General features: G+C 37.3%; 1 protein-coding gene across 1 annotated transcript in view; it reads left to right on the forward strand.

Moving 5' to 3' along the window:
- CSMD1 (CUB and Sushi multiple domains 1) overlaps positions 1 to 24,307 on the forward strand; it is a 1,072,463-nt gene that overhangs the window by 679,756 nt on the left and 368,400 nt on the right. The window contains exon 9 of the mRNA XM_063298442.1: positions 20,693 to 20,780. Within this exon, the coding sequence (XP_063154512.1) occupies positions 20,693 to 20,780 (88 nt within the window). The remainder of the gene's footprint in view (positions 1 to 20,692; positions 20,781 to 24,307) is intronic.

Raw genomic sequence — 24,307 nt, forward strand, 5'->3', positions numbered from 1 at the left:
GACTTTGTTCCTATTCCTGAACTTCCTCATCCTCAACCGCTACCTGCCACCCTTGCTGACTGGGCAGACTCTCTTAAAGACTCATGGTCTAATATTCTACTGGCTCTTCACCATGCCCAGGCTACCTATAAACGCCATGCCGATGCAAAGCGTTCCCCGGAACCATCCTTTCTGGTCGGGGATAAAGTCTACTTATCAACTAAATTTATCAAGTCCACACAACCGTCTAAGAAACTTGGCCCTAAATTTGTCGGACCTTTTCCAATTGTTGCTCAGCTCAACCCTGTTACGTTTAAACTTGATTTGCCCCACAACCTTAAACGTTTACACCCTGTTTTCCATTGTAGTTTACTCAAACCCTGCCTGTCGTCGGACCGTTGGCACCCACAACCCGTTCCTCCACCTCCCCTCATGATTGACAACCAGCAACACTTCGAGGTGGCATCCATCCTCGACTCCCGCCGCCTGCGCTCCCGTTTACAGTACCTCGTCCGCTGGAAACATTTCCCTCATCCTGAATGGGTTGCCGCTCCAGACGTACATTCCCCTCATCTCGTCACCCAATTCCACTCTGCCTATCCTGACAAGCCGGCTCCTTAGTTTCTTCTGGGGGGGCAATATGTCATGTTCTCATTCCAATGTCTGGTTAACATTGTAACGTTTCACATGTCTTTTTCTGTTCCGTGTTCCTTCACCCGGGGTTTTTCCATTCCTTCGCCCTCCGTTGTTTGGAGGGCTTGGAATGCATGTTTGGGTTTGCGCTCCTGTTCAAGGTTACTTTCCCAGGCGCGTCTAACGGCTTCTAGCACCTGGGAGGGGGAGCGTCCTGACGGGCGATGGGGCGGGATCTGCTTACAAGCAAGGCTTTTAAGTTTGTATTTGGCGCGCTTTTGCTCATTCTCAGCTTTCTCTGTATTTGCATACTATTCCTTTAATAAATCAGTTATCTTTAAGCCCGAGCTTGTGAGACTGAGTATTTGGGTTTAGGCAATCGTTACAGAACCTCACTGATAGGGAGCCAGAGGAACTGTGGAATTAACTGTGATGACTGCAACACTCAAGCACTCAGAAATCTATTTTAATGGTACAAAGCATTTCAGTACAGATGAAAAGTTGCAAATGAAATTTCCCGTGCATTTCTACAATTAAAAGCTCAGTAACTGCAAATCCACCCCTCCGCCCCCTTAGGTATGTGCCCCATCCTTCCTGTGCCAGCAGATGGTTGTAACAGCTCTTTGTAGATGACCTTGGCACAAGGAGCTAGCCCAAACAAGATGATTCACACTCCAACGATGCTCCCCCTCCCTGCTGGTCGACTCACATGTAGACACGGTTGCAGCAAGATGGATGCGAGTCTGATAAGATGTTCTGGGAACATTTGATTCGGGAGCATGACATTAACTTAAAAGAAATTGTTATGGATGGATGTGAAAAGAGAGTGCTAAAGACCAACAAACAGAGGAAAGCAAACCGGATGTCAGAACAGGTGATGGAGATTGCCAAGAAGAGAAGCCAAAGTGAAGAAAAGGAAATCAGTGTGAGTTTAAACATCTTCCAGATTAGCAGGAATATGTCTGGATCCCATACAACTCCATGATATGAAAATAATGTTGCTTGATCAGGTTCATCTGCAAAGGCAGGCTTACCAATTTATTTCAATAAATTGCCCTTTATGCATTGCACTGATTTGATCAGATGGTGAAAAGGGGGGGGGAAATTCCTAAACTAATATAATTCAGGTAAATATAAATAATTTATTTGGGTTGATAGGGAAGAAAACCATGAACACAAGAAATGTGGCTACAACCTCAAGAACAGACACCTGCTTAAATAGTCACTCTTGCCCCAGATTGTGGAGAGACTGTAGGATAGGTGTGGAGAATGAACTTGTAAATACTAAATTCTGATATTTATATTTATATTCCAGCTGTGTTCCTAGTCTCAGAAGGGCAACTTAAAGTTAAAAGGAAAAAAAAAATGGAAAGGTAGTGATCAAAAATAAAAATGAAAGACAGTCTGTTTTAGACATAACCAAGCAAACAAGATCAACCTTATAAGGATCTTGTAATAATTCCAAACCACTGTGGGCATATTAGAGAATTTACCAGGTTAGGGTGTGTGAAAGGCAGGGACATAACCTTCCTCTGCCAGAAAATGTGTGTGTATCAAAAGAAAAGCGATTACTCTTTTTTGAAACATTATCCTCCCACACCACTGCCCCAGCAACTGGATAATAATAACCTTTAAAAAAAAAGTTTTATGTCATTCATCTTGGAAGTCCAAATCCAATGGGAGTGACTCTTCAGCACCCCATCAACTACTGACCAAAAAAGAGCAAGTTGGATATAGCTAGAGAAGTGTTTCTCAACCTTGGCAACTTTAAGACATGTGGACTTACGCTGGCTGGGGAATTCTGGGAGTTGAGGTCCACACATCTTAAAGTTGCCAAGGTTGAGAAACACTGAGCTAGAGAGTTGAGGATTTCCTGTGTCCTCTCCACCAGCTGACCTGCTCTTTGCTAAGAGATTGCTAATCTCCGATGGCTCCCTTCTGCTCTCTTCTCAGAGTACATGTGTACAGAGTACATGCTCCTGGTAGAATGCAGTTAGCTAGGCTTCGCCTATCCCTATATTTCTTGTAAATAAATCTCTGTTACTGATTACTGTTACTGATTGGTAGATACGGATTGAATTTAGCTGAGAGAAACGACACATATTTCAACTTCATCAATATTATTTCAGGTGCCCATGGAGTTGCGACACTTTTCACATCAGTAATTCATAGTCATTTCTTCATATAGCAGCTGAAAGCTTTCTTGGATGAAATGATGTTAAATAGGAGTCAGGAAAGCATCTGTGTCTGATCCAAAACTGAAACTGAACTACTGACAATCTTTTTTAAAAGTTGTATCATTTGATTAAGATAGATTCCTTATACCATCTATGTTGAACTTCTCTAGTTTAAGGAAAGCATTATTGTGCTTATAAATTTCATATATATAGTGAAAGAGTCAGAACTCAGATATCTATATGGAAGGATTATAGAAATTGTATAATGATCTCAGTTTAAGTATGGATTCCACTTCTGCTTCTCAAAGACTGTGCTTACTCTTGCATTTGAACTCAAAAAGTGTGGATTTTATCCAAGTCCTATTAGTCTATATCATGGTTAGCAACCTTCATATACTGTATCAGGCATTTTTATCAATATAAATTTAAAAGAACTAAATTATCATCAGTGGTATATGAAATGTGTCCAGGTGAAGCTTTGGGATCTCTGCAAACAGCTTGCATCTGTTATGGTGGCATGATGCCTATACACAAAAGGCTTGGGAAAATCCAAAAGTCTGCTTGCTGATTTTTGATGAAGCACTCTGACAATGATAATTAAGCTCATGTAGTTATCTAGTGTCCAAGTTTACCAGTTTTTTTTTTTTATTCAATTCTGTAGATCGTTTCATGAGGTAAAATAAATAAGAACACTCTATACAATCAGTTTCTTAAAACCATGTGTGTTGCTTAGCTGCTTTGCTTTAAAAAACATGTAGAGGAAAAAAACAGCAATAATAAATTATAAATTAATTTGTGAGATTTTAAGATTTGAAAATACAACTGATGAAGACCCATTATTAGACGATCAGTTAGTAGACCCATTACAGCGGGACTGTAAGGTACAAGGCTCAGATAATTCTTTAACAATAATGCAAATCTGATTTTTTTTTTTAAAAAAGGGTTTTACAAGCAGTTCAGGTATATTATGGAACAAAGCTCCACATAGTCATGTGCCAGTGCCCATTTAATTTTTCTCTACATCCTTTTTCAAGGAAAAGAACAATCATCTATTGCCTGGTAAAAGGTGGTGGGGAGTAGGGAAGTTAACCAGATATTAGGGAAGTACAATCATGGTGGCTGCTGAAAGCACCTTAGCAACACTATAAAATGTTTAGAAAGCAGAAAGAAAAAAAAAGGCATTGTTTAATAGGAATGTGTTGGTAGGTGTTAGGCAAGTGACCAAACTAGAGAGAAAAATTAGAATATTGGACTGGCCAGGGTGGTGCTGAGGGTATTTGACCATGGACCTACAAACATGGCAGGATCCCTTTTAACAGCCCTCCTTCACCTTGATGTGGTTGGATTCTAGACCTCTTGTATGTCAGTCTTATGCTGGTCTATGCAGAAATCTGTCCTATTGTTTTCGATGGTACTTCCTCTCATAGAAATACAATACATTATCCAAGCTTTTGTCTCTGTCTAAAAAGACAGTGCTGTTGGATGAGAAAGCAAAAGACTAGCTTCGGACATGAATCTGGAAAAAAAAGAATGTCTGGCACAAAAATAACAAATTTGAAGCTAGCTGAAAAATTACGAAGTTATTTTTAGGTTTCAACATTTATTTTTATTGCAAATCTGAAACTGTTTCCTTGACTGCAAGCTATTTGTTCCACCTGTGACTCACTGTGACAAAAATATTTAAGATTTTCATTAAAAAGAGTGACTCCTCCAGAGGGTGTTCTGAATGTCCCCTGAGCAAGGCAAAACACAGTGAAAAGCACAGAATAAGAAATCAGCAATTCATCATTATTTCTAACAGTAATGACAAAAGCACAGATTTAACTTTATGAAAAAGTAACCTATTACCTACCTGCCTACCTAAATTCATTAATCAAATATGATTACTTTTGAAGGAATTTGATTATTAGTTTTTCATTTAAAGGACACAAGTTACATCCTTTTTCAGTAGCCCTTGGCAACTGTGTAGATAGAGGAATCAAGGTATGGTCAGTCTCTGGCAACAAGGTACTAAGCCTATGAAATCTGTGAACTACTGCTACAGTAACAACACCAATTCAGTTTACGTTTCTGTATTTCCCACTTTCTACCCAGAAGGTATTCAAGTTGACCCTCAATTAAAAAAAAAAGTTATATCTGATTTTAAAAAGATAATAGATTATGAGTTAAGCCCTAGCTGAAAAGGAAGATCTTGAGTGTGTTTCTAAAAGAAGAAAGTAGAAGGACTGGAGTTAAAAGAAGTTTTGAGAGAATGCTTTCCATAGCTTAGGATACTTGCAGGAAACTCTCCTCTCCCATGTACCCAACAAATGAATCTCTGAATAGGGGCATCTTTAAGAAGATTTTGCCTCTGCTCTCATTACCTGGACTGGTTCACAAGTAGCTTTTCAGATAGTCAGGCTTCAAACTGTAGGGCATTCAAGGTCAAACCAACATCTGGGGTCTTCTCTGTCATAGTGCCTGCCCTATGAAACAGCCTCCCTCCTGAGATTCAGATGGCCCTGACCCTCTTGGCCTTCTGGAAAACTGTTAAAACTTGAGTCTTCCTCCAAGCGTTAAGGCCAAGTTGTTAGGGAACCCCAATTTATGCATGTGTCTCATGGAAATATTATGGCCCTTGGTTCTTTACTTGTTTTTTCCTTATACTGTATTAGTTTAATGGTCTATGTCCTGTTCAGACTATGAGATGGCTAGGCAGAGTACTAATAAAATTCTTTATTGAATAACTATTTACAATAGTAAAAGTTCTACAATAGATTAGAATATGTAGTTCAAATCAAGTCCAACCAGGTGGCAAAGGTGTCATCTTTAGTTCTGGATGGGGTTGCACTGCCCCAGACAGACTCAGTGAGTAATCTGGGGGTTCTCCTGGACTCACAACTCCTGCTCGAAGAGCAGATGGAAGTCATGGCCAGGAGGGCCTTTGCACAACTTTGGGTTGTGCACCAGTTATGCCCATTCCTGGAACGGGAAGCCCTCCGAACAGTCACTCACGCCCTGGTCATCTCCCATATAGACTACTGCAATGCACTCTACATGGGGCTACCCTTGAAGAGTATCCAGAAGCTTCAGCTGGTCCAGAACACAGCTGCACAGGCCATTTTTGGTGCCCCTAGGTCGATACATATAACATCATTGCTGTGCGAGCTGCACTGGGTGCCAGTTTGCTTCCAGGTCCAATTCAAGGTGTGGTTATAACCTTTAAAGCCCTACATGACATGTGGCCAGGTTACCTGAGGGACTGTCTCATCCCCATTACATCGGCCCACCCCACCCGATCATCCAGAGAGGGCATGTTACGGACCCCGTCCATAAGAGAATTTCATCTGGCAGGGTCCAGGAAGCGGGCCTTCTCTGTGGTGGCCCCAGGTCTCTGGAATATCTTGCCCCTGGAGGTGAGGCAGGCCCCTTCACTCCTGACCTTCCAGAAGGCCCTGAAGACCTGGTTTTGCCATCTCGCCTGGGGCGGGAAAGTGAATAACCATTCTTGGGGGTGGCTCACACCCTAGAGTCCCTCCCACCAGCTTGGAACTTTATACCCTCTTGGATTTATATTTATTTATTGCATTTTATAATAATTGTAATGCTTCTGGTTTTATGAGATTTTAACATTTATGATTGGAGATTGATTTTATTGTAAACTGCCCAGAGTCCCTCTTTTGAGGGAGATGGGCGGTAATTAAATTTGAATAATAAATAAATAAATGGACATGCAGGCAACACTGCAGGGTCAGACTGTGGCAAGACAGCAAGGCAGAACTTGGCCAATCCTCTGATTGAAGCTGCAAGACTTGAAGGAGCTAGAGTGCATGGCAAAGGAGAGGCTGGACACTCAGGATGGCATCCTGGCACTCAGGTTGGATCAGGCTGGCATGCAGAGGCTAGACAAGACTTGGCTGGAGTATCTAGGCAGGGCTTGGTTTTGGAGACGAGACTGGACTTGGCTGGAGCATCTAGGCAAGGCTTGGTTCTGAAGGCAAGACTGGACTTTGCTGGAATGCCTAGACAAGACTCGGATCTGAAGACTAAGCTGGACTGGACTGGAGTGTCTAGGCAAGGCTCAGCTCTGAAGACAAGGCTGGACTGGACTGGAGCATTGAGGCAAGGCTGAGATCTGGAGGCACACCCGGATCATGCTGAGTGAAGCGATGAGGCTTGGAGCTGGACACGAGGCTGTGCTCAGCAGGTACTGCAGGGAGAGGCTCTATTGGAGCAACCTGTGCAGAAGGCAGTTCCGCAACAGCAGAAGGTGCTGGCTTTGGTTCCACCCTGGCTACAGGCAAGGCTTCTGATGCTGGTAAGGATTCTCCCACAGGTGCTGTGAGCTCGAAGGATCGGTTGTCTCCAGCAGCTTGCTCTTGGTGCTCCTGCCTTTTTATTCACTCCTTTTCGCTCCGTTTCCCATTAGCAGCCAATCAGTCTTCTTTTTCTTTCTCGTGCTTCTCTGCTCTCCTCTCTTGAGCATTGATTGGAGGCTACAAATCTCCCTCCAGAGTTTGTCCAATCAGCGCCTGTGATTTCTCCTGCTCTGCTGAGTCACTTCCTGGTTTTGATTCTCCAAGTCCTTCCTAATAGGTTTTGTTTTCCCCTTCTGACTCCGAATAAGTTTCGTTTTCAGAGTCAGAAGCAGGCTCAAATCTCACAGACTACGGGTTTTTATAGTGGCTTTGTATGTATTGTTTGCTGCCCAGAGTTATGTACTTAAGATGGGTGGATTTATATATTGTTTAAATAAATAAATCTTAAATTGTGCCTGGAAAACAGTTGGCAACCATCCCATTTCTAAAGCACCCAATTTATTTTTATTTTTAAGTATTTCTACCCTAAGAGAGGCTTTCTACATTAAGGAGAAACGATCTTTCTTGGTGCTTATCATTATTTTTTGTGAATATATATTTTTTTTAAATTAAAGCTTTGGATTTTGCTTTCCATCCAGTGCTAAGGAGGGTTGAGAGTATGTTATCATCTCCCTGTTACTATATTTCTGCTAATTTTGAAGATTTTTGCATTTTTCCTACACGTTGAATCTGCTGTTCTGAACTTTTACTTTCCTGCTGCTACTTTCTCTGGGGAATTGTCGGTTATCTTATCTTAACTCGGTTTGGAAATTTTCCATTACCTTTCACTTCAGCTGGTTAAGTATTTAGGGGGAGCCATAATTTACTGCCTCAGACATGGAGGATCTTAACCAGGCTTTCTCTGACTTTCACCAAGATATTAAAGCAGATATTAAGCATATTTTTTTCTGATTCCTGCCAAGTTATTATGCAAGACATTCAGAGCATTATGGAAAATATCTGGTCTAAAATGTGCCATCTGGTTGGGGATATTGTGGATGGAACTGAAGAATCTAACAGCTATGGAAATGTTTCTCCTAAGAATGAGATTGGGCTTCTGTTGAAATCCTAGATGAAACTGACAATGCTGAGTTGAAGAACTTAAAGGGAGAAATTGAGCTGCAAGACATGAGAGAATTTGACTTTCTGATGGAATATGGAAAAGAAATGAGATTATGTATGGGAGGTTTTTTGAAGAGAAGTCTATGTTTTAGAAGGGATCAGGTTGGCTGTTTGATTTTTTTTTAAGAAAATAGCTCTGTGCTTATTATGGGGATATTGTCCTAACAGTCAGAAATCACGCTGAGACGAAGAGTAGGTCTCTAGTGTTTATTACTGCTACATTAAACAGAATCCTAACAAACTGAAGAAACGTGGGAAAAACCCAGACAGATAAACCCCAAAAGTCAAGGCTGGTCTGATCTGTGTCTCTTTGAATGGCTGCTTAACTCCTCAGTACTAGGCACGCATTTTCCCCCCTGGATAGGGGCCCCCTCCTGCTCACCATCAGTACTCATGACAGATATGTATATATCTTGGTCTATTTTGAAGTGGGTTAAGGGACCAAAAATATTTATCTGGATATTTTTTGGTTTTGGATGATTTTACTTATCATTAATGATTGGGATTGTGATTATTAAGTTTTTTTCTAAAAAAATAATATTAATATTAATTCATGTTTCTTGTATTATTAATTATAATGGCAGACAATTTACATGCTTTTTAATTTTTCATCCTTATTACAGTAGACAGGAATATATAGAATAGTAGTAGGAAGGGAATAATTAAGTAATTGTTATGTTAGGGTGGGGAAGGTGATTAGGTGACTTATACTTTTTCTTTTCTTTTAATATAAAGGGAGGGAGCATTGGCATTTAGTGATTCAGGCTGGAGTCTTTCCAAGCCAAATCAAGAGGTGCTAGAAATGAAGCTTTCTGAATGTGAAACATTATTCATTATGGTCCATCTTCAAGCACATTTAGCCAAAATCTCACGTAGCAACTTCTAATGCTTTATCAAACTGGTTAATGGCAGAATCATAGCCTTCTTAAACAAGCTGCAGTAGTCAATAGTAGTGCAGGTTTTGTCGATTATATTATTTTTCTCTTTTTTGCTCTTGTTATATAAATACCATTAGTGATAACTACAAAAGTGAATCTACCTTTCACAGAAGAGTGGTAGCTTGTTGGACCCCTTACTGCTTAGCAAGTGCCTGCTGTTTGTTGGAAGTAAGTCTGGGGAAGGAAAGCTGTACATCTCCTATCCTGTTTGGGGCAGGGGGTTGTGATTGTTTTGTTCCTTTTTTTTTTTTTTTGGCTTTCCTTTTTTAATTTTGAAAACAAAGTTATAAACATTTTCATAAAATTGAGTATGATTCTCCTGCCATCTCCTTGACTGTTTTCCTTAAAACGCAGTTTTGATGAGAATGTCTATTTCTTCTGGTTTAATTTTCCACACATATTGGTGAGGCAATTGAAGCAGCCCAGGCACCTCATTTATTGATTGGGAAGCTGACAGTGTCACTTATGATGAAATATCGCAATGTCCATCAGGATGTTATGGTCTTGTTGCTTTCACAAAGACAATACCTCTTTAATCACTAAGAAAGACATTGTGATTTGAATTGCTCACCAACCTCCAGAACATAAAACAAAAAGAAAATAATCATTCTCTTTCCAGGGTATTAAGATCCCTACAGTGTCACTGCAAAAGAAATAGATAAATTAGCGTCTTTATTTTTATACACATAACTAGCAAAGGAAGGAAAGTGCTAACAATTAAAGTAGTTTCTGAAGAAACAGATTGTGTGTGGGATGCACTTTCTTATATATTTTGTTCACCTCTGCAAGGTACGCTCATTCTTAATTAGTTTTTCTTTTTAAAATTTTCACTGATAGTTTTGCCAACAACTATAGATAGTTTTGATTTGAAGCAATTTTACTTCAATTTGAATTTTAAAATTCATTATGAAAATTTATCATAGTTAAAAGCACATGTCCTGCATAGTGTCTCTTCCAGCATTGCTTTAAAAATGTATTTTCTTCTTTTAAAATAATCATAAATAATGTTTGGAAGTACTATTAATTTTGTATTTTGGGGAGAAAAAAGGGTGGGGGAATTGCTACTGTCTTTCAGTACTCTAATTATGGAAAAGATATGAATAAGAAATCTAGCAATTAATATAAGGAGAATCTAATAGCAGTACTTCCTGCCATATGCATATGAAATTTTTGTAGAAAGTTTTTTTTAAAAAAATTAATTCAATATATAATACTAAATATATACATTAATCGTAATCAAGAGAGACAGAGAGAGGGAGAATAATAATAAAAAAATTCAAATACTATTATTTGCCTGAAAAGGACATTACTGGAAAAAAAGTTTGCCAAAAAAATTGGAAGATAAAACAAAACAAAACAAGCTTCTGTCATTGTATTTTCAGCAAATCTAGGAAAACATTTCCATTTAAAAGTATTTGAAAATCTAGATGACAACAGTATTATGTTTGAGGGATTAATTAAACAGATGCTTTAAACTGACTGGATAACTTTACAACCCTCATGTAGTATGACTTTTGTAAAAAAAGAAATGTCTGAACTTTATTTTATAAGAAAGCATCTCAAGGAAAGCTGCTTGAAAGTCCTCTTCCTTGCTCTTCAGAAGAGGAAGAACTAATTCAGATGTCCAAAAAAAAAAAAAAAGGTCAGCAGTTCACTGCTGCAAATCTGTCATGGATTTATCTTCCCAATGTCATAGAGTAATTCTTCTTCAAGTATCCATAAATACTGATGTGTTATTAAGTTCCAAATGCTGTAGGAAGCAGATTATCTAGGCCCATTTTCAAACTGGCTAGGGTGTCCAGATTGCCTTGACCACCCTGGTGGATAATCTTTATTTAGGGACTGATAGAGGGCGTGTGATTCACTTGGTTGTTCTTGATCTCTTTGTCCCTTTCAGTATTACCAGCCATGTGCAGTGTTCTGTTGCAATTCATCCTCTGATGCTAGCCAGTTTTTAAGGAACAGCTGTTTAAAGTCAGTCCAGATTTTGGAACTAATCCAGGAGCAGCTAGAAACCAGTAATAAGGAAAAGTATAACGTGAGGCAAAAAAACCTTGACTTTCTTTGGTATTAATCATGCCTGGTGCAGTACTTCTCTGGCTTTGGCTCTTCCTTCAATAAATTTCAAGAGACACAGCATCACATCCTTCCCATCTCTCAGCTGGGGGAGTTATCATTTGGTGATTCTTATGGCTTCATTCCCTCTCCAGTGCTTTTCAATATCTCCGTAAAACTGCTGGGAAAGACCATCAGGGAGTCTGGGTGAAGAGCTGTCAGTGTTTTTATGAACCCAAACCTCTTTCTCTGTAACATTTTCTAACGGTCTGCTTTCTTGAATACCTGCCTAGACTCAGCCATGAGTTAGATGAGAGGTGAATACATTGAAGCTGGAGGTAAGATAACTCCAGGGAAGCGGTAGAGGGTTCTACCCTAGATAGATACCCTTACAATTGCTGAGAAAGAGCAGATTCAGTTTGGATTGCTTCTGGATCTGGTTCCTGAATTGAGGCAAGAATTTTATCAGCTTTGACTGAGGTGCCAATTTTGTCTTATTTTGGAACAGGAGAGGCTTAACTACTGCAATGGCTTTCAAACAGGGCCTTTGAGCTTTGTCTGGAAACTTCAGTTGGAACTTCAGCTCAGCAGTCAAGTTTCTCCCTAGAACAGAGGGTCTCAGCCAGGGTTCATGGAGCCTTAGGGTTCTGCAAGGGGTCACTAGGGGTTCCGCGAGGGGTCACTAGGGATTCCCTGGGAGATCATGATTAATTTAAAAAATTACTTCAAACTAGGGCATGTGGCAGGACAGACTGTCATAAAATTGTAGGCACCCTTTAAGTGCTTTCCTTCCCCTTTAAGCCTAACACACCTCAGTGTAAGGAGGGCTGGGAGTTGGTTAAAAGTCCTGGGTTTGGAATAGCTGGTGGTGGTGTGGGTGTGTAGGAGAAGAAGAAGAAGAAGAAGAAGAAGAAGAAGAAGAAGAAGATAGAAGGAAGTGAGGGAGAGAGCAGCAGTCAAGGCTTGTAGCAAAGGTAGAGAAGGAGCAAGTGAGACTTTGTCACCTTAAAGGAGAACTGGGCTGTAAAGGTAGTAGTAGTATTGTTAGTAGCATCTCATAGTAATAGTATAGTGAAAGAATAGCTTAGTGACCTACATGTATTAGTTAGAATAGACATAGTTAGAGTAGGAATAGTGATAGACATATAGATTTGTTGGAAAGAATTGTATTAGTTGGTCACCTAGGTAAAAAAAAACACTTTTATACTGTAACTATTGGTTTTATAAGTAAAACAAACAAACCCAATGTAAAAGGGGTGAACAAAAATGTCTACATGTGCTCATTGGGAACGTCTTGGTGAGTCTGGGTAAACAACTCTTGGGTATCAAATGAACCTGTGACAGGGCAACTTCACATTAAAGAAGTAAATTTCATTCTTTATTTTCAGTTTAAGAACACTGTTAATGCATACATACAGGCCTACACATGAAAGGAATATAATAATTTTGTAACTTCTGGCCTATATTTGAGCCTGAATGTGCAGGGATTTCCCGAGGCCTGAAAAATATTTCAAGGGTTCCTCCAGGGTCAAAAAGTTGAGAAAGGCTGCTCTAGAAGAACTCAACAAAGCTGTGTCCTATCTTTGCTAAAAATATTATACAATCTTCTGATGTGTCTTTAGCAAGCCACGAAGTGAGGATTATTAACTTTTTAAAAACTGTGTGATCTGTATCTTGAGTTACAGGTAGTCCTTGCTTAACATCCATGTGTTCAGCAACTACTCGAAGTTATGACAGTGCTGAATGAGGTGACTTCCAGCTGATCCTCAGTGTTGTGGCTGTCACAGCATCTCTGTGGTCACATGATTGCAATTCAGGCACTTGGTAACTGGCTTGCAATTATGATGTTGCTGCGTCCCACAGTCACATGATTACCTTTTGTGACCTTCACTGCTGCCTTCCGGCAAGCAAAGTTAATGGGGAAGCTGGAAGGAGGTCAAAAATGGTGATCATGTGACTGCAGGACACTGTGATTGCATGGGATTTGCCTAACAATGGCAATCGGGGACTGTCAGAACTGCCATTGTAAGTTTGTGTGGCCACATGACGTCACACCTTATGACCACATTGCTTAGGGATGGAGTTCCCAGTTTCAATTACTGTTGTTAAGTGAGGACTACCTGTACTTGAAATAATAACCTCTCTTCCCCCCACTCCCAACTCCCAAGCATTTTTTACATAATCTGAAGGCATTCACCTACATTAGATCTGAGCTGTTTCTCAGGTGAATCAAGATAAAGCCATCTTTCAGCTATTCCAAGTGTCAGGAGTGTTCTCTGTATTGAGTCATAGATGTCTTTATTGCCTTTTTATAAAGACCTTAAACCATCACCTTATTTAATATGTTTGATTTAAACCTTAATAAGAAATATAGCCAAGAAGAGCATAACAATCCTGAGATTTTCAGACCAGACCATGGTGATAATAGGATATGATGATAGTAGGATAAGTTAGTGTTCTAACTGCTGAGTTGTATCCCCAACAACACAGTGATCAGAGCCAGCCCATATTAAACATGCTTTGGGATATCTGATATATAGAAAATATTTGTTATCATATTAGCTACCTGTTAATGAAAATTAAGAGAAATTAATTTATGTTAAGATATATATAACAAAACTGATTGGCAAAGCAGGGTATTCAGGCTTATTTCATGGGTAATGTATGTATGAAATATCAATTTAAATAGTAACTTTTAATTTCTAATGAAGGTAAGTTATTAGCTGGGAAATTCAGTCTGTTGCAAAACTTTTACCAAATGTAGCAGCAGATTTGTTAAAGGCAGAAATAGCATCAGGACCAAATAAACAAATAACAAATACTTAAACTGGATAAACTACCAAGAAAGAGTCTGCGGTAAATCAGACTCAATTTCAAAACAAAAAGATCTAAAAAATCTGATTCAGCAGAAGAAATCTGATAAAAGAAATATTAGAGGTCCAAATTATTCAGAAAATGGAGTTGCCTATTATTCATAAAGTAGAATCTTATAATTTTTTGTGGGTAAAAGGAACAAACCTGTATCTACACCCCAGTGTTTTCCACATATATCCAACAGTGTTAAGGATGGTGCTGATCTCCAGATAAACAAGGAACAAAAGGTCTAGACATATCTACAGTAGATTTCAGCAGCAACTGCCATTTATAAGCTGTTCACAAAAAAGAAATGAATTCTGAGATTCCCAAATTATTGAAAATAATTCAATAACATGTTAAGTCATTTAATAGGAAGAAGTAATGATAGGAAGACTTCTTAAAATATAAACTTGCAATTACCCTGATTGCAGTTTTCTTACCTCTGATATCCAAAGGCTTTTTCCCCCATTAGATACTTAAATTTGAGAAAACCAAGCAACAAAATAAATCTGTACTCAGTCTGAAATTCCAAGCCTTAAACATATCAGCATTAGCAGTATGACCCAGAGCCCTCAAGACAGAGATGTTATGTTAAAGAAATGAGATAAAAGGTCTAGCCAATGTATAAAACATAAGGCATCATTTACATAAAGTAAGACCTTGTGATCTAACCCACCTATTAAAATGCCTTCAATATTTTCAGAACTTGTACTAAACAAGCAATATTGAAGGATTAGAAAATATGATTATCACATTTGAAGGTGACACAAAAACACCTTAGAGGAGAGCATGGAGATTCAGAAGGCTCTTGACAGGTTGGAAAAAAGGGCGTTAAACAGCAAGATGAATTTTAACAGGGATGAATGAAAAGTCCATTTGGATGAGAAAAATCAAAGGAGGAAGACCATACTGGATTTCAGTACATGGCACGAGGGTCTTGGTATCTTAGCAGATCAGAGGCTGGATATGAGTCAGCAGGGCTATAACTGCAAAATAAATAAATGAAAAATGAAAAAAAAAAGACAAAAAACAAATTGTCCTTGTTCCACTTTATTCTGCATTGGGCAGACTGCAGCTAGAATATGGTGTCTGTTTCTGGGCAACACATTGTAGGAAGGATGTTGACAAACTATAGTATATCTAGAGGAAAGCAACTAAGATGATAAAGGTCCTGAAAGGAAAAGCAGTTGGAGGCGTTGTATATGTTTATCCTGGAAAAGAGAAGATTTGAGGAAGACGTGATGTCTTAGGGCATAGTGTTGTTCTGGAAAACAGGACAAGAAACAGTGGGTTTAAACTGAAATGCAATAATGTTAAGAGCTGTTCAATGTTGGAACAGGAGGTGGTATATTTTTCTTTGCTGGAGAGGTTTGAAAAGAAGATGGATGGCTGTTAACTTCTACTAGGGATGTACAGATTGCTCCAAACTAATCAAAATTATTGATTTGACGCAGTCTTTCTGTTTAATCCAACAATGAATTGATTTGGAGTTAAATCAAGTTGATTTTCTAAGTCAATTTACAAAACCTCTGTTTTTCACATGCATTGCAAAAAGCCCTTCCAAATCATTGACTTGATTTGGAGGCATCCGGTTTAAGTGGATAATTTTATGCAAATTATTGATGCAGTTCAGAAATTCAGTTTGGATATCAGACCAAATCACCAATTCATTCCTTAATTTGCACAAATGGGGGGGGGGTGTTGCACAAGATTCTTCAAGTGTGTGTCTTTTACAAACATTTTTGTTTGGATTATTCATAATACACTTTACCTAAAAAGTTCAATTTATATTAAAATTTAATATAAAATTTTATACCTATAAAGGCATTTATCTATATAACACATGCCAAATTTGAGAGAAGTACACATTTTTATTTATGAGAGTGTTCTGTTTTTGTTATTGTTTATGTGCAGTAAATGCCAATTGTATATATTTGCAGCAGCAGATGATATGTATATATTGTATATATTTGCAGCAGCAGATGATTTCCAGTTTTAATCAACTTTCAGTACCACGCTATGTACAAGACAATTTCTAAAGCAATAAAAAAACAAAGCCATTTTAAGTATATATAGTCTTAAATAAAACTGATTTAAATAAAATTTCTATCCAGAAGTACTATTAAAGCATTAATCTAAATTTTAGAGAGAAAATACAGATTTTTAATTTTTTTCAAAGACTTTCTGATTTACATAATGTCAGTGTATGAAATTCTGCTGAATGAGGAACCCAAGTAAGCTTGAGAATTGTATCTCAGCATAAAGAACTAACTAGGCCAAATTTATGATGCAGGATTTTATTTACTCCCATTCTCCTTCTCCTCTACCCTCTTTTTACTGTTCTTTTGATAAATCTTAAAACTGAAGTAGAGGGCTGATATGGATTTGTGGTTGTTTGTTGTACATTTAAGGGATCATCCATGTGCCTACATAGCTCAGAGAGCTTGTTCTGTTTGTGCTGTTGTGCCTATGGCTCGATGAGTGAAACCAGGCAGGATTATCTCTCTCCTGCAGCAATTTAATACAACATCCATCTGAAGCAGGTGAAGACAACTGTATGAAAGCATTTTAGAGTTTAAGAAATGTGTTTTTCTTAAAGGAAGAAAAAAGTTGAATACATTAAATTTTAGTTTCAAACTAGAGCTCTGTTAATCAAAATTATATATCTAGAGCTCATTTGTTTGAAATTGTCAGCATCTACTTTCAATATTCACATACAATTTGTTTCCAACTGAGAATGGGTAATAATAATCAAGAAATTGAAATGTAACATAGAAAATAGTACGTTTAATTTTCTAGTATGATGTCATTTTCATTGCTCTTGTTTAAAAATTCTGATTTGCTTATAAAATCTATTATATATACATATAATTTGTTTCTTTGTAGAAAGATATGGTGTTCATTCTTAATGCTCAACTACAGTAAATTTCCAGATTTGTTAAATAGAGCTAGCTTACCTGTCATTTTTAATAAAATCTATTGCCACATAAATAAATAGTTAATTTTTTGTGTGTAGCTATGTATTTAGGCTTACTGAGAGCTTTATGTGAGAATGCTCTCTGTGTTCCAGTCAGCTTGGTTTTGTTTCAATTATTAATATAATTATGGTCAGCTGTATAAGAATATATACATTTTAGGCCAACTCATTCATGGAACAAATTGGAAATTTGTCCAGAAAATGAGTTCACCCTAATTTAATTAACTTAATTAGATAATTACACTTACTTCTGGATTTATGAAAGTCAAACTTGCAGGAAATCACTACTGTAAGTGTGAAGAAAAGATTCAAATGCCTTCAGAGCAGCCTGTTTTGGTTCAGTATTTGGGACTTTCATGATAACCCCTCCCCTCTTTCAATAATCTCTGATTTAAAACAACTTGACAGCCAATTTGTTTCTGCATACTTAGGTGGTTTACTCTTCTGAATAAGCTTGCTTGTTTCTAGACTAATTGTGATGTGACTTATCTAGAGACTATGTATGGACAAAGTACATATAGAATATTATACCAAAATGACAAGTTCATGGAAGATGTATGAAGGAGGTATTAAATTATTTCCTGGCTCTGATGACATTTTTCTCTTGGGGAGTCAATACACATTCCTTATTCTGACATAATTTTTATCCATGCTTTTCCCTTCATAGCATGGAGGGGAACATGTGTGCTGATGTGAATCCTATTTAAATGAAACAAAAATTGCTCAAAGGTTCTGAGATCACAGTGTTCCTTTTTTATTCAGCAGCTTATGAAGCTTGAAATGAGGAACACCCTGGCACAAACTTGGGGGTTGATGCTGAAAAGGTGCTGTGATATATTAGCCATGAAGAGTGACTTGGAAACAGTGTTGAAAAATAAGAGACTATACTCAAAATAATTCTAGAGGAATTATATATTGTAGATTAAAAACAATCTTAGTAGAGATTGAAGGATATATAGCTTGTTTATGATTTGCTTCCTTGAATAAAATCAAGGTCAGAATCCAATATATTTAACATAAGTTGTGGTATGTTTAACTCAGTATTTGCAAAACAAAGAAACTTGCATACAGAATTTTGAGACACATGATGTCTTGAATTATCACATTCCCTGGAAAGTCATAAACTACCAAAAAAAGTTTATATATATATATATATATATATATATATATATATATATATATATATATATATATTAACATTAAATCAATTTTCTCCTCCTTGGAAGTTCTCACTATAGAAATTACTACTGAACGTATAGTTGGGAATTCTGGGTGTTTAGCAGAGCTGGATTGTGGTTTGTGCAGTGGTACAATTCTGGTCCAAGGAATTTTGAATACTGTGCTGGGAACTGCACCCCAAAAAATAGGTGAGGGCAGGACAAAAACTACTTTTTAAAAAAAAAGTTAAATAAAATATAACTTGGATACCCCTCCAGTCAGATGTTGTAAGAGTTTTCGCTTTCTGTCACATTACATTTTGGTTACAAACTTTGACATTTCTTCGAGACATACCTCAAACTTCCAAGGCTTTTGTGTAGTTCTGGATCTCAGGTTTACACCTGTGGAGTAAACTATATTAACATTAAAATGGGACAAATTACATATATTTGTGAAAATATCCAACTCCAACTCCTCACCAGTGTTCTAGAAGGGTGTGGAGTTGTTTACAAGCCCTAAACGAGACTGAACTGGATTGCTAATAAGCTCCAAATTTATAGCTATGGTAAGTGGAGGGTTCATACCTTGCATTAATACATAATATGGTTTGACTTACTATGTTGTGTGTATACTCAGCATTTGTGGACTAAAAACTATTATGGTTAATCCACAAGAATAGGAGACAGCTAAGGACATTGTGTCATGTCCTGGCAAACTGGTAAAAAGTTGAGGAGGGCCATGCAGACTGGCACTTTCTGCCTGGTAGTTTTGATTGAAACAAATCCTAATGAAAAAGGATTTGAAAAGAAAAAGGTTGAATAACTGGGAAATCTGAATGGGGATGGCAGATATTAAATGCAACATTTTAAGTGTCCTATATTGATTTTTCAGATTAGGTGATCCAGCTTGTCAGAATTTCAGAGTGTCACCTGTTGCTTTAAACTGGGATTGTGTACACTGTGGAACTGTTGATACCTAATTATAGCCATAATTAACTGTAAAAAGAGGTGAATAAAGCACTCCCTAAACTTTGCTTGAGAAATACAAATTTGTCATATTTTACCTACATGGCATGCTTAAATTAAATGTAAATACTACCTTCTAAAAATATGTCATTGATTATTTCCAGTTTCTGATGCTGTCATAATTTCTACCCGTTGATGCTGAAAACAAATTTCACATATGCTAGGTACAGCAGTAGAGGCTAATATTTCATGCCTTTTAAAAATAATAGACTTGCCAAGGTGGACATTGTAAAGACTTGAATGTTAAAATGTGCAATAGTGACTGCAGTTTTAACAGTTTGTGGAGGAAATAGCACTGGGAGCCAGAAATTGGTCACTTACAAAAGCTTTCTTCTCTGTGTGTGCCTGTGTATGTGTATGCCAACACACGGTGCATATGAACATATATAATTTCTGTAATACTGTATTTGCAATAGGAATTGATTTTTTTGTAAATGTTTTAGTTGTCAAGCTTCAGCTTTCAGCTTAAATTCCCTATGCTGCCTCTAGAAGAGGCAGGAAGGATTTCTCCTTTGCTGGTGTAAAACCCATTTATAACCAGGCTATCCTTCCTTCTGTGTACCCACGCAATTCCTTATCATCTTATCACATTCTTTAAAGCCTTAAAGAAAATAAAGCAACCATATTCCACACCTATTCTCAATTTGAATGCCGTTGTTTGTTGTGTCTAATCCATCCCTGCTTTTCAGAGTCACTGTGTGTACTACGTGACACTCTGTGCCCATTTAAAGTACAAAGGTCCATCAGTTCAATTCCTGGTAGAGGTTTTAATTCCACAGAAGAACATCTGGCTACTTATATCTGATTAAGTCCCAAATAGGATGAAACCCCTCTGTAGCATATACCCTGTGTAAGAATAGAGAAATTCCCTCCCTCCTCCAAGACGGGAGATGGAAGTCAGGGAAAAACCCTGAACATGGGACATGACATAATGTAATGTCTGAATCTCTCTGCTCTGAGAGCGTAAGGGAAGGTGAATTATATCTACGATTCTGTAAGATTCTTGTCAAGAAGTCCTGAAGAGCCAGTGCTATTGGATTTACACTCCAACGATGATGTTTTTTATGGTTTTGATACATTTTCTTTGAGTTTTATTGTTATTTATAAAATTTTGTTGGAAATTACCACAGGGTAGCTTCGCTGGGAATGTGTGATATATAAATGTAATAAATAAATAAGGCTTCAGAAGCCCAATCGAACACTAGATGACAGCAAGGCTTTAGATTTTAGCAGCCCTGATTGGGTAACCCTAGTGTAAGTAGAATGAAACATCATGAAATCAATCAAAACCATTCCATTTGGCTCCTGTGTGAATATAGATCTGTTCTTATCTTAACTGATAATGCATTTAACTTTTCATGATTCTTTTTGTCTTTCTAAAGTTGCATTATAGCTTTCCAAACATGACTGCTCATCCTTTTTCTATCTATTACAGTGAGTCAAGGCGGGGATGCAGTTGCATCAGATATGTGTCCTGATCCGGGCGTTCCTGAAAATGGGAAGAGAGCAGGCTTGGATTTTAGGTATTTCATATGGATTTATGTTTGCAAATGTTTATATATGACTGTATGTGATAAAAGCATATCAAAAAGCTGACATTCTCATTTAAAAGCTATCATTTTGCATTAACATTACCCATCTTTTTTCTGAGACAATGACATAGTCAGGTCAGTAATTAGGCTTCTCCATGGATAATCTTTGCAATTAAAGGCGAATTTTGCAATTAAAAGTGAATACCATGGATATTCTTTGCAATTAAAAGTGAATTGCACTTTATAATTTTGCAATTAAAAGTGATTTTAAGCATGCCAGGGTCTTCAACACACCTTGAAACATGAATAGGTGCTGGATTTGGACTCTTCTAATGGTGGCAGTTTTGGCACCCTAGAACCATTGTTCATATTTAACATGCCTAAACATATATATGTCTGGTGTCAAATATATATATGTTTATATGTTCAAAATATTGTTTTGAGTATAATCTTGACTAGACATTTTCAGGAAAATTGTTTGCCACTGAGAAAGGTAACTTAGTGTCAACACCTCCTACATCATTGTACTTTCTACTATTCTTCACTCTGTATTCAGGCACTGTAAATTTCCTGTCTGAAAATTTTTCAGCTAATGATTTGGGGCAATAGATATTATAAATACTACATCAGTATATACAGTAGTATAAGCATGAGATAAAAACCTTGATTTGAAATGAATATTTAGCTCTCCCTAAGGCTTAACATTTCTTTTTTCTTTGAACACAAACATTGAAAAGATTTCTTAAATAGAATTTTCTGCTTTGGGGTGGAAGGGAGGCAAAGAATCAAAGAGACAAATTTGACCATTCCATAATGCATGCGGAACTTATTCTAAACTGTGCTGTTTTCTGTAAATTTGAGAAGGTGCAATTATTTACATTTCCTGCTTGCACTGTGCCAATTTATTTTGCTTCAGTCACAATGACTCTGAAGCACTTTTGACAGGGATGCACTGTTCCTTAATCATCCTGCTAAGCTAGAAAAAAAAGAGCAGGCTTTTTAATCAAACTTCATTTCTCTTCAAGAAGCTGGAAATCACTCCTCTATCAGCAGGAGGGCAGAAAAAGTAATTTAGAAAGACCAAAGAATTCTATCAACTAGAAAAGAGGGCAGTTTCATAGACAGGGATGTTACTCACCTCTTTAGTTATTTCCTCTTTTGTGGTGTTTATTAGGTGTTGGGCTATAGGGCTAAGAGAAATAATAAAACCTGAATCCTATTAACAATGGCCAAGTAGCAATACTGTATGTCAGAATAAGCTAGTGTCTAGAGTTAGAGAGGCTTTAATAGCACAGCCCATCATTTGCATTGGTATGGTCATAAGAAAGAACAAATGAATCTGATTCTTCCCATTTTTCCAAATAATTTCTGTATGAATTGTCATCTTATCTAGGCAATTTTCCCTTGCCTAAATAAGTTTGGTATACAGTTTTGGATCAGAGATGCATTGCAACATTCATAGTACTGGGGAAACTAAAGGAAAATTATATTCGGAGGAAACCCCACAAATTCCTTTCTATCCTTAGGTAAAGGTAAAGGTTCCCCTTGACGTAAAGTCCAGTCGAGTCCGACTCTAGGGGGCGATGCTCATCTCCGTTTCTAGGCCTTGGAGCCGGCGTTGTCCATAGGACACTTCCGGGTCATGTGGCCAGCATGACGACACGGAACGCCGTTACCTTCCCGCCGAAGCGGTACCGCAGACACACTCGGATACAAAATAAAGGGAAAGAGGAAACATAGATATAACATGTTAGTTTGTTACAAAGAAGAAAATAAGGTTCTTCCTATGGCCAATGCTCCTACATGTTTTCCCTATCTTGTTATATATAAATTATAACTGAATTTCAAAATGTAATTTAAAGCTTCAGTGTTAAGCACATTCCACCAAGAACCATTTTCTATAGCAGCTATTGCTGATATTCATAAATTCTATAGATCTGTTGAGAACATACATGTGAAACCTATTTTTAATTTTAGTTTTAAATAGAGATTTTGAAGCTTGAGACTGCAGTTAGCTAAAATAGGAGATATATTTAATGGAAACAAAAGAATAATCAAAGATCAAGTATATTTCAGCAAGTACTAGCCACAAGCATTTGGATGCTCATTTGTACTTCTAAAGATGCACTGCTTTAATCTACTGTGACAGAAAGAAACTTGTGGCATCTTAAGGATTAGCAAATTTAGTAGCACACATTTTCAATTTATAGCTCTGGAAGATACGCAAGATTGTCACATTTCAAAGATATCAGAAATGGTTTCTATGTTTCCTTTTTCTATTTACTGAACATTAATATTTTTAATAATACTTTTATGGAATTAAACTGGCTATTCTTTCTGCACTCCTCTCTGTACATTTTTCTATTATTTGTTTTATTTGATAAATAATCAGTCAGATATTAATGCTGCTTCATTTTCCTCCTTTGTAAATTATTGGTTTTGCTTTATTGTGTTGTCTAATCTTTTATATTTTGTATTGATCCCCTGTCTCATATTACTTAGGTGTTTTGTTGCTTGCTTGCTACAAAATCATAATAGAGTATTTTTCTCAGTGGGAGAGCAAAGTTAAGTAGTATTGCTCAACTGCAAACAGTCTGCATAACTAATTCCTTATGTAATATGTGTGTTGTTATTTTTTAATCTGTTCAATTGTGTCCAATTCTTGGAGATTGCCTGGACAAGTCCCTGCAGTTTTCTTGGCAAGGTTTTTCAGAAGTGGTTTGCTCTTGCTTGCTTCCTAGGGCTGAGAGAAAGGGACTGGCCCAAGGTCACCCAGCTGGCTTCAAGCCTAAGGCAGGACTAAAACACACAGTCTCCCAGTTTCTAGCCTTGTGCCTTAATCACTACACCAAACTGGCTCTTAATATGTGGTACTAGGTATTAAATAAATCTATGTGGTCACTAACAGTCAACACCAACTTGGTGACTCATCATCATCATCATCATCATCATACATTAAATGAGCACAGGACACAAAGTTACTTTTTAAATCCTAGCACAGGAATTCACACATACTTCAGTAATTATCAGTCAAAAAGACATGTATATAATATTGTCTGTTTTCAAAATTCCCCAGTGTTTTTGCTTTCCTAGAGATGCTTTACAGCAAGCTTGAAGGGGAAATAAAATAAGAGAGTGTAATGCCATCTTTTATTCCTAAATATGAACATGATACGGGATTATGTATACTGTATAACTGAATATTAAAGCAGTCTGATGTTTTGTGTGAAATATGTTTGTAGATGAATAGTATATATAGTTACTAGAAAGTAAACTAATTGAATACAAAGGGATTGCTTAACAAGCAGTCATAAGAATGAAATTGTTTAAAAACCATAATCTTTTGAAGCACTGCAGAGCAGGTAAAGATAATGGTAAAGAAATCGCTCTTGGCTCTCATTATCCATTAAATAAAAGAGATTTGTTCATGCAGCCAAGTTTGTTGCCAGTATTGTCATAATTTTAGTTGAGAAGAAGGGCCATCTCACTGCATTATACTTTGTTTACATCACTTAACT

Source organism: Candoia aspera, chromosome 1, assembly GCF_035149785.1.
Source record: "Candoia aspera isolate rCanAsp1 chromosome 1, rCanAsp1.hap2, whole genome shotgun sequence".
In the NCBI taxonomy this organism is placed as follows: Eukaryota; Metazoa; Chordata; class Lepidosauria; order Squamata; family Boidae; genus Candoia; species Candoia aspera.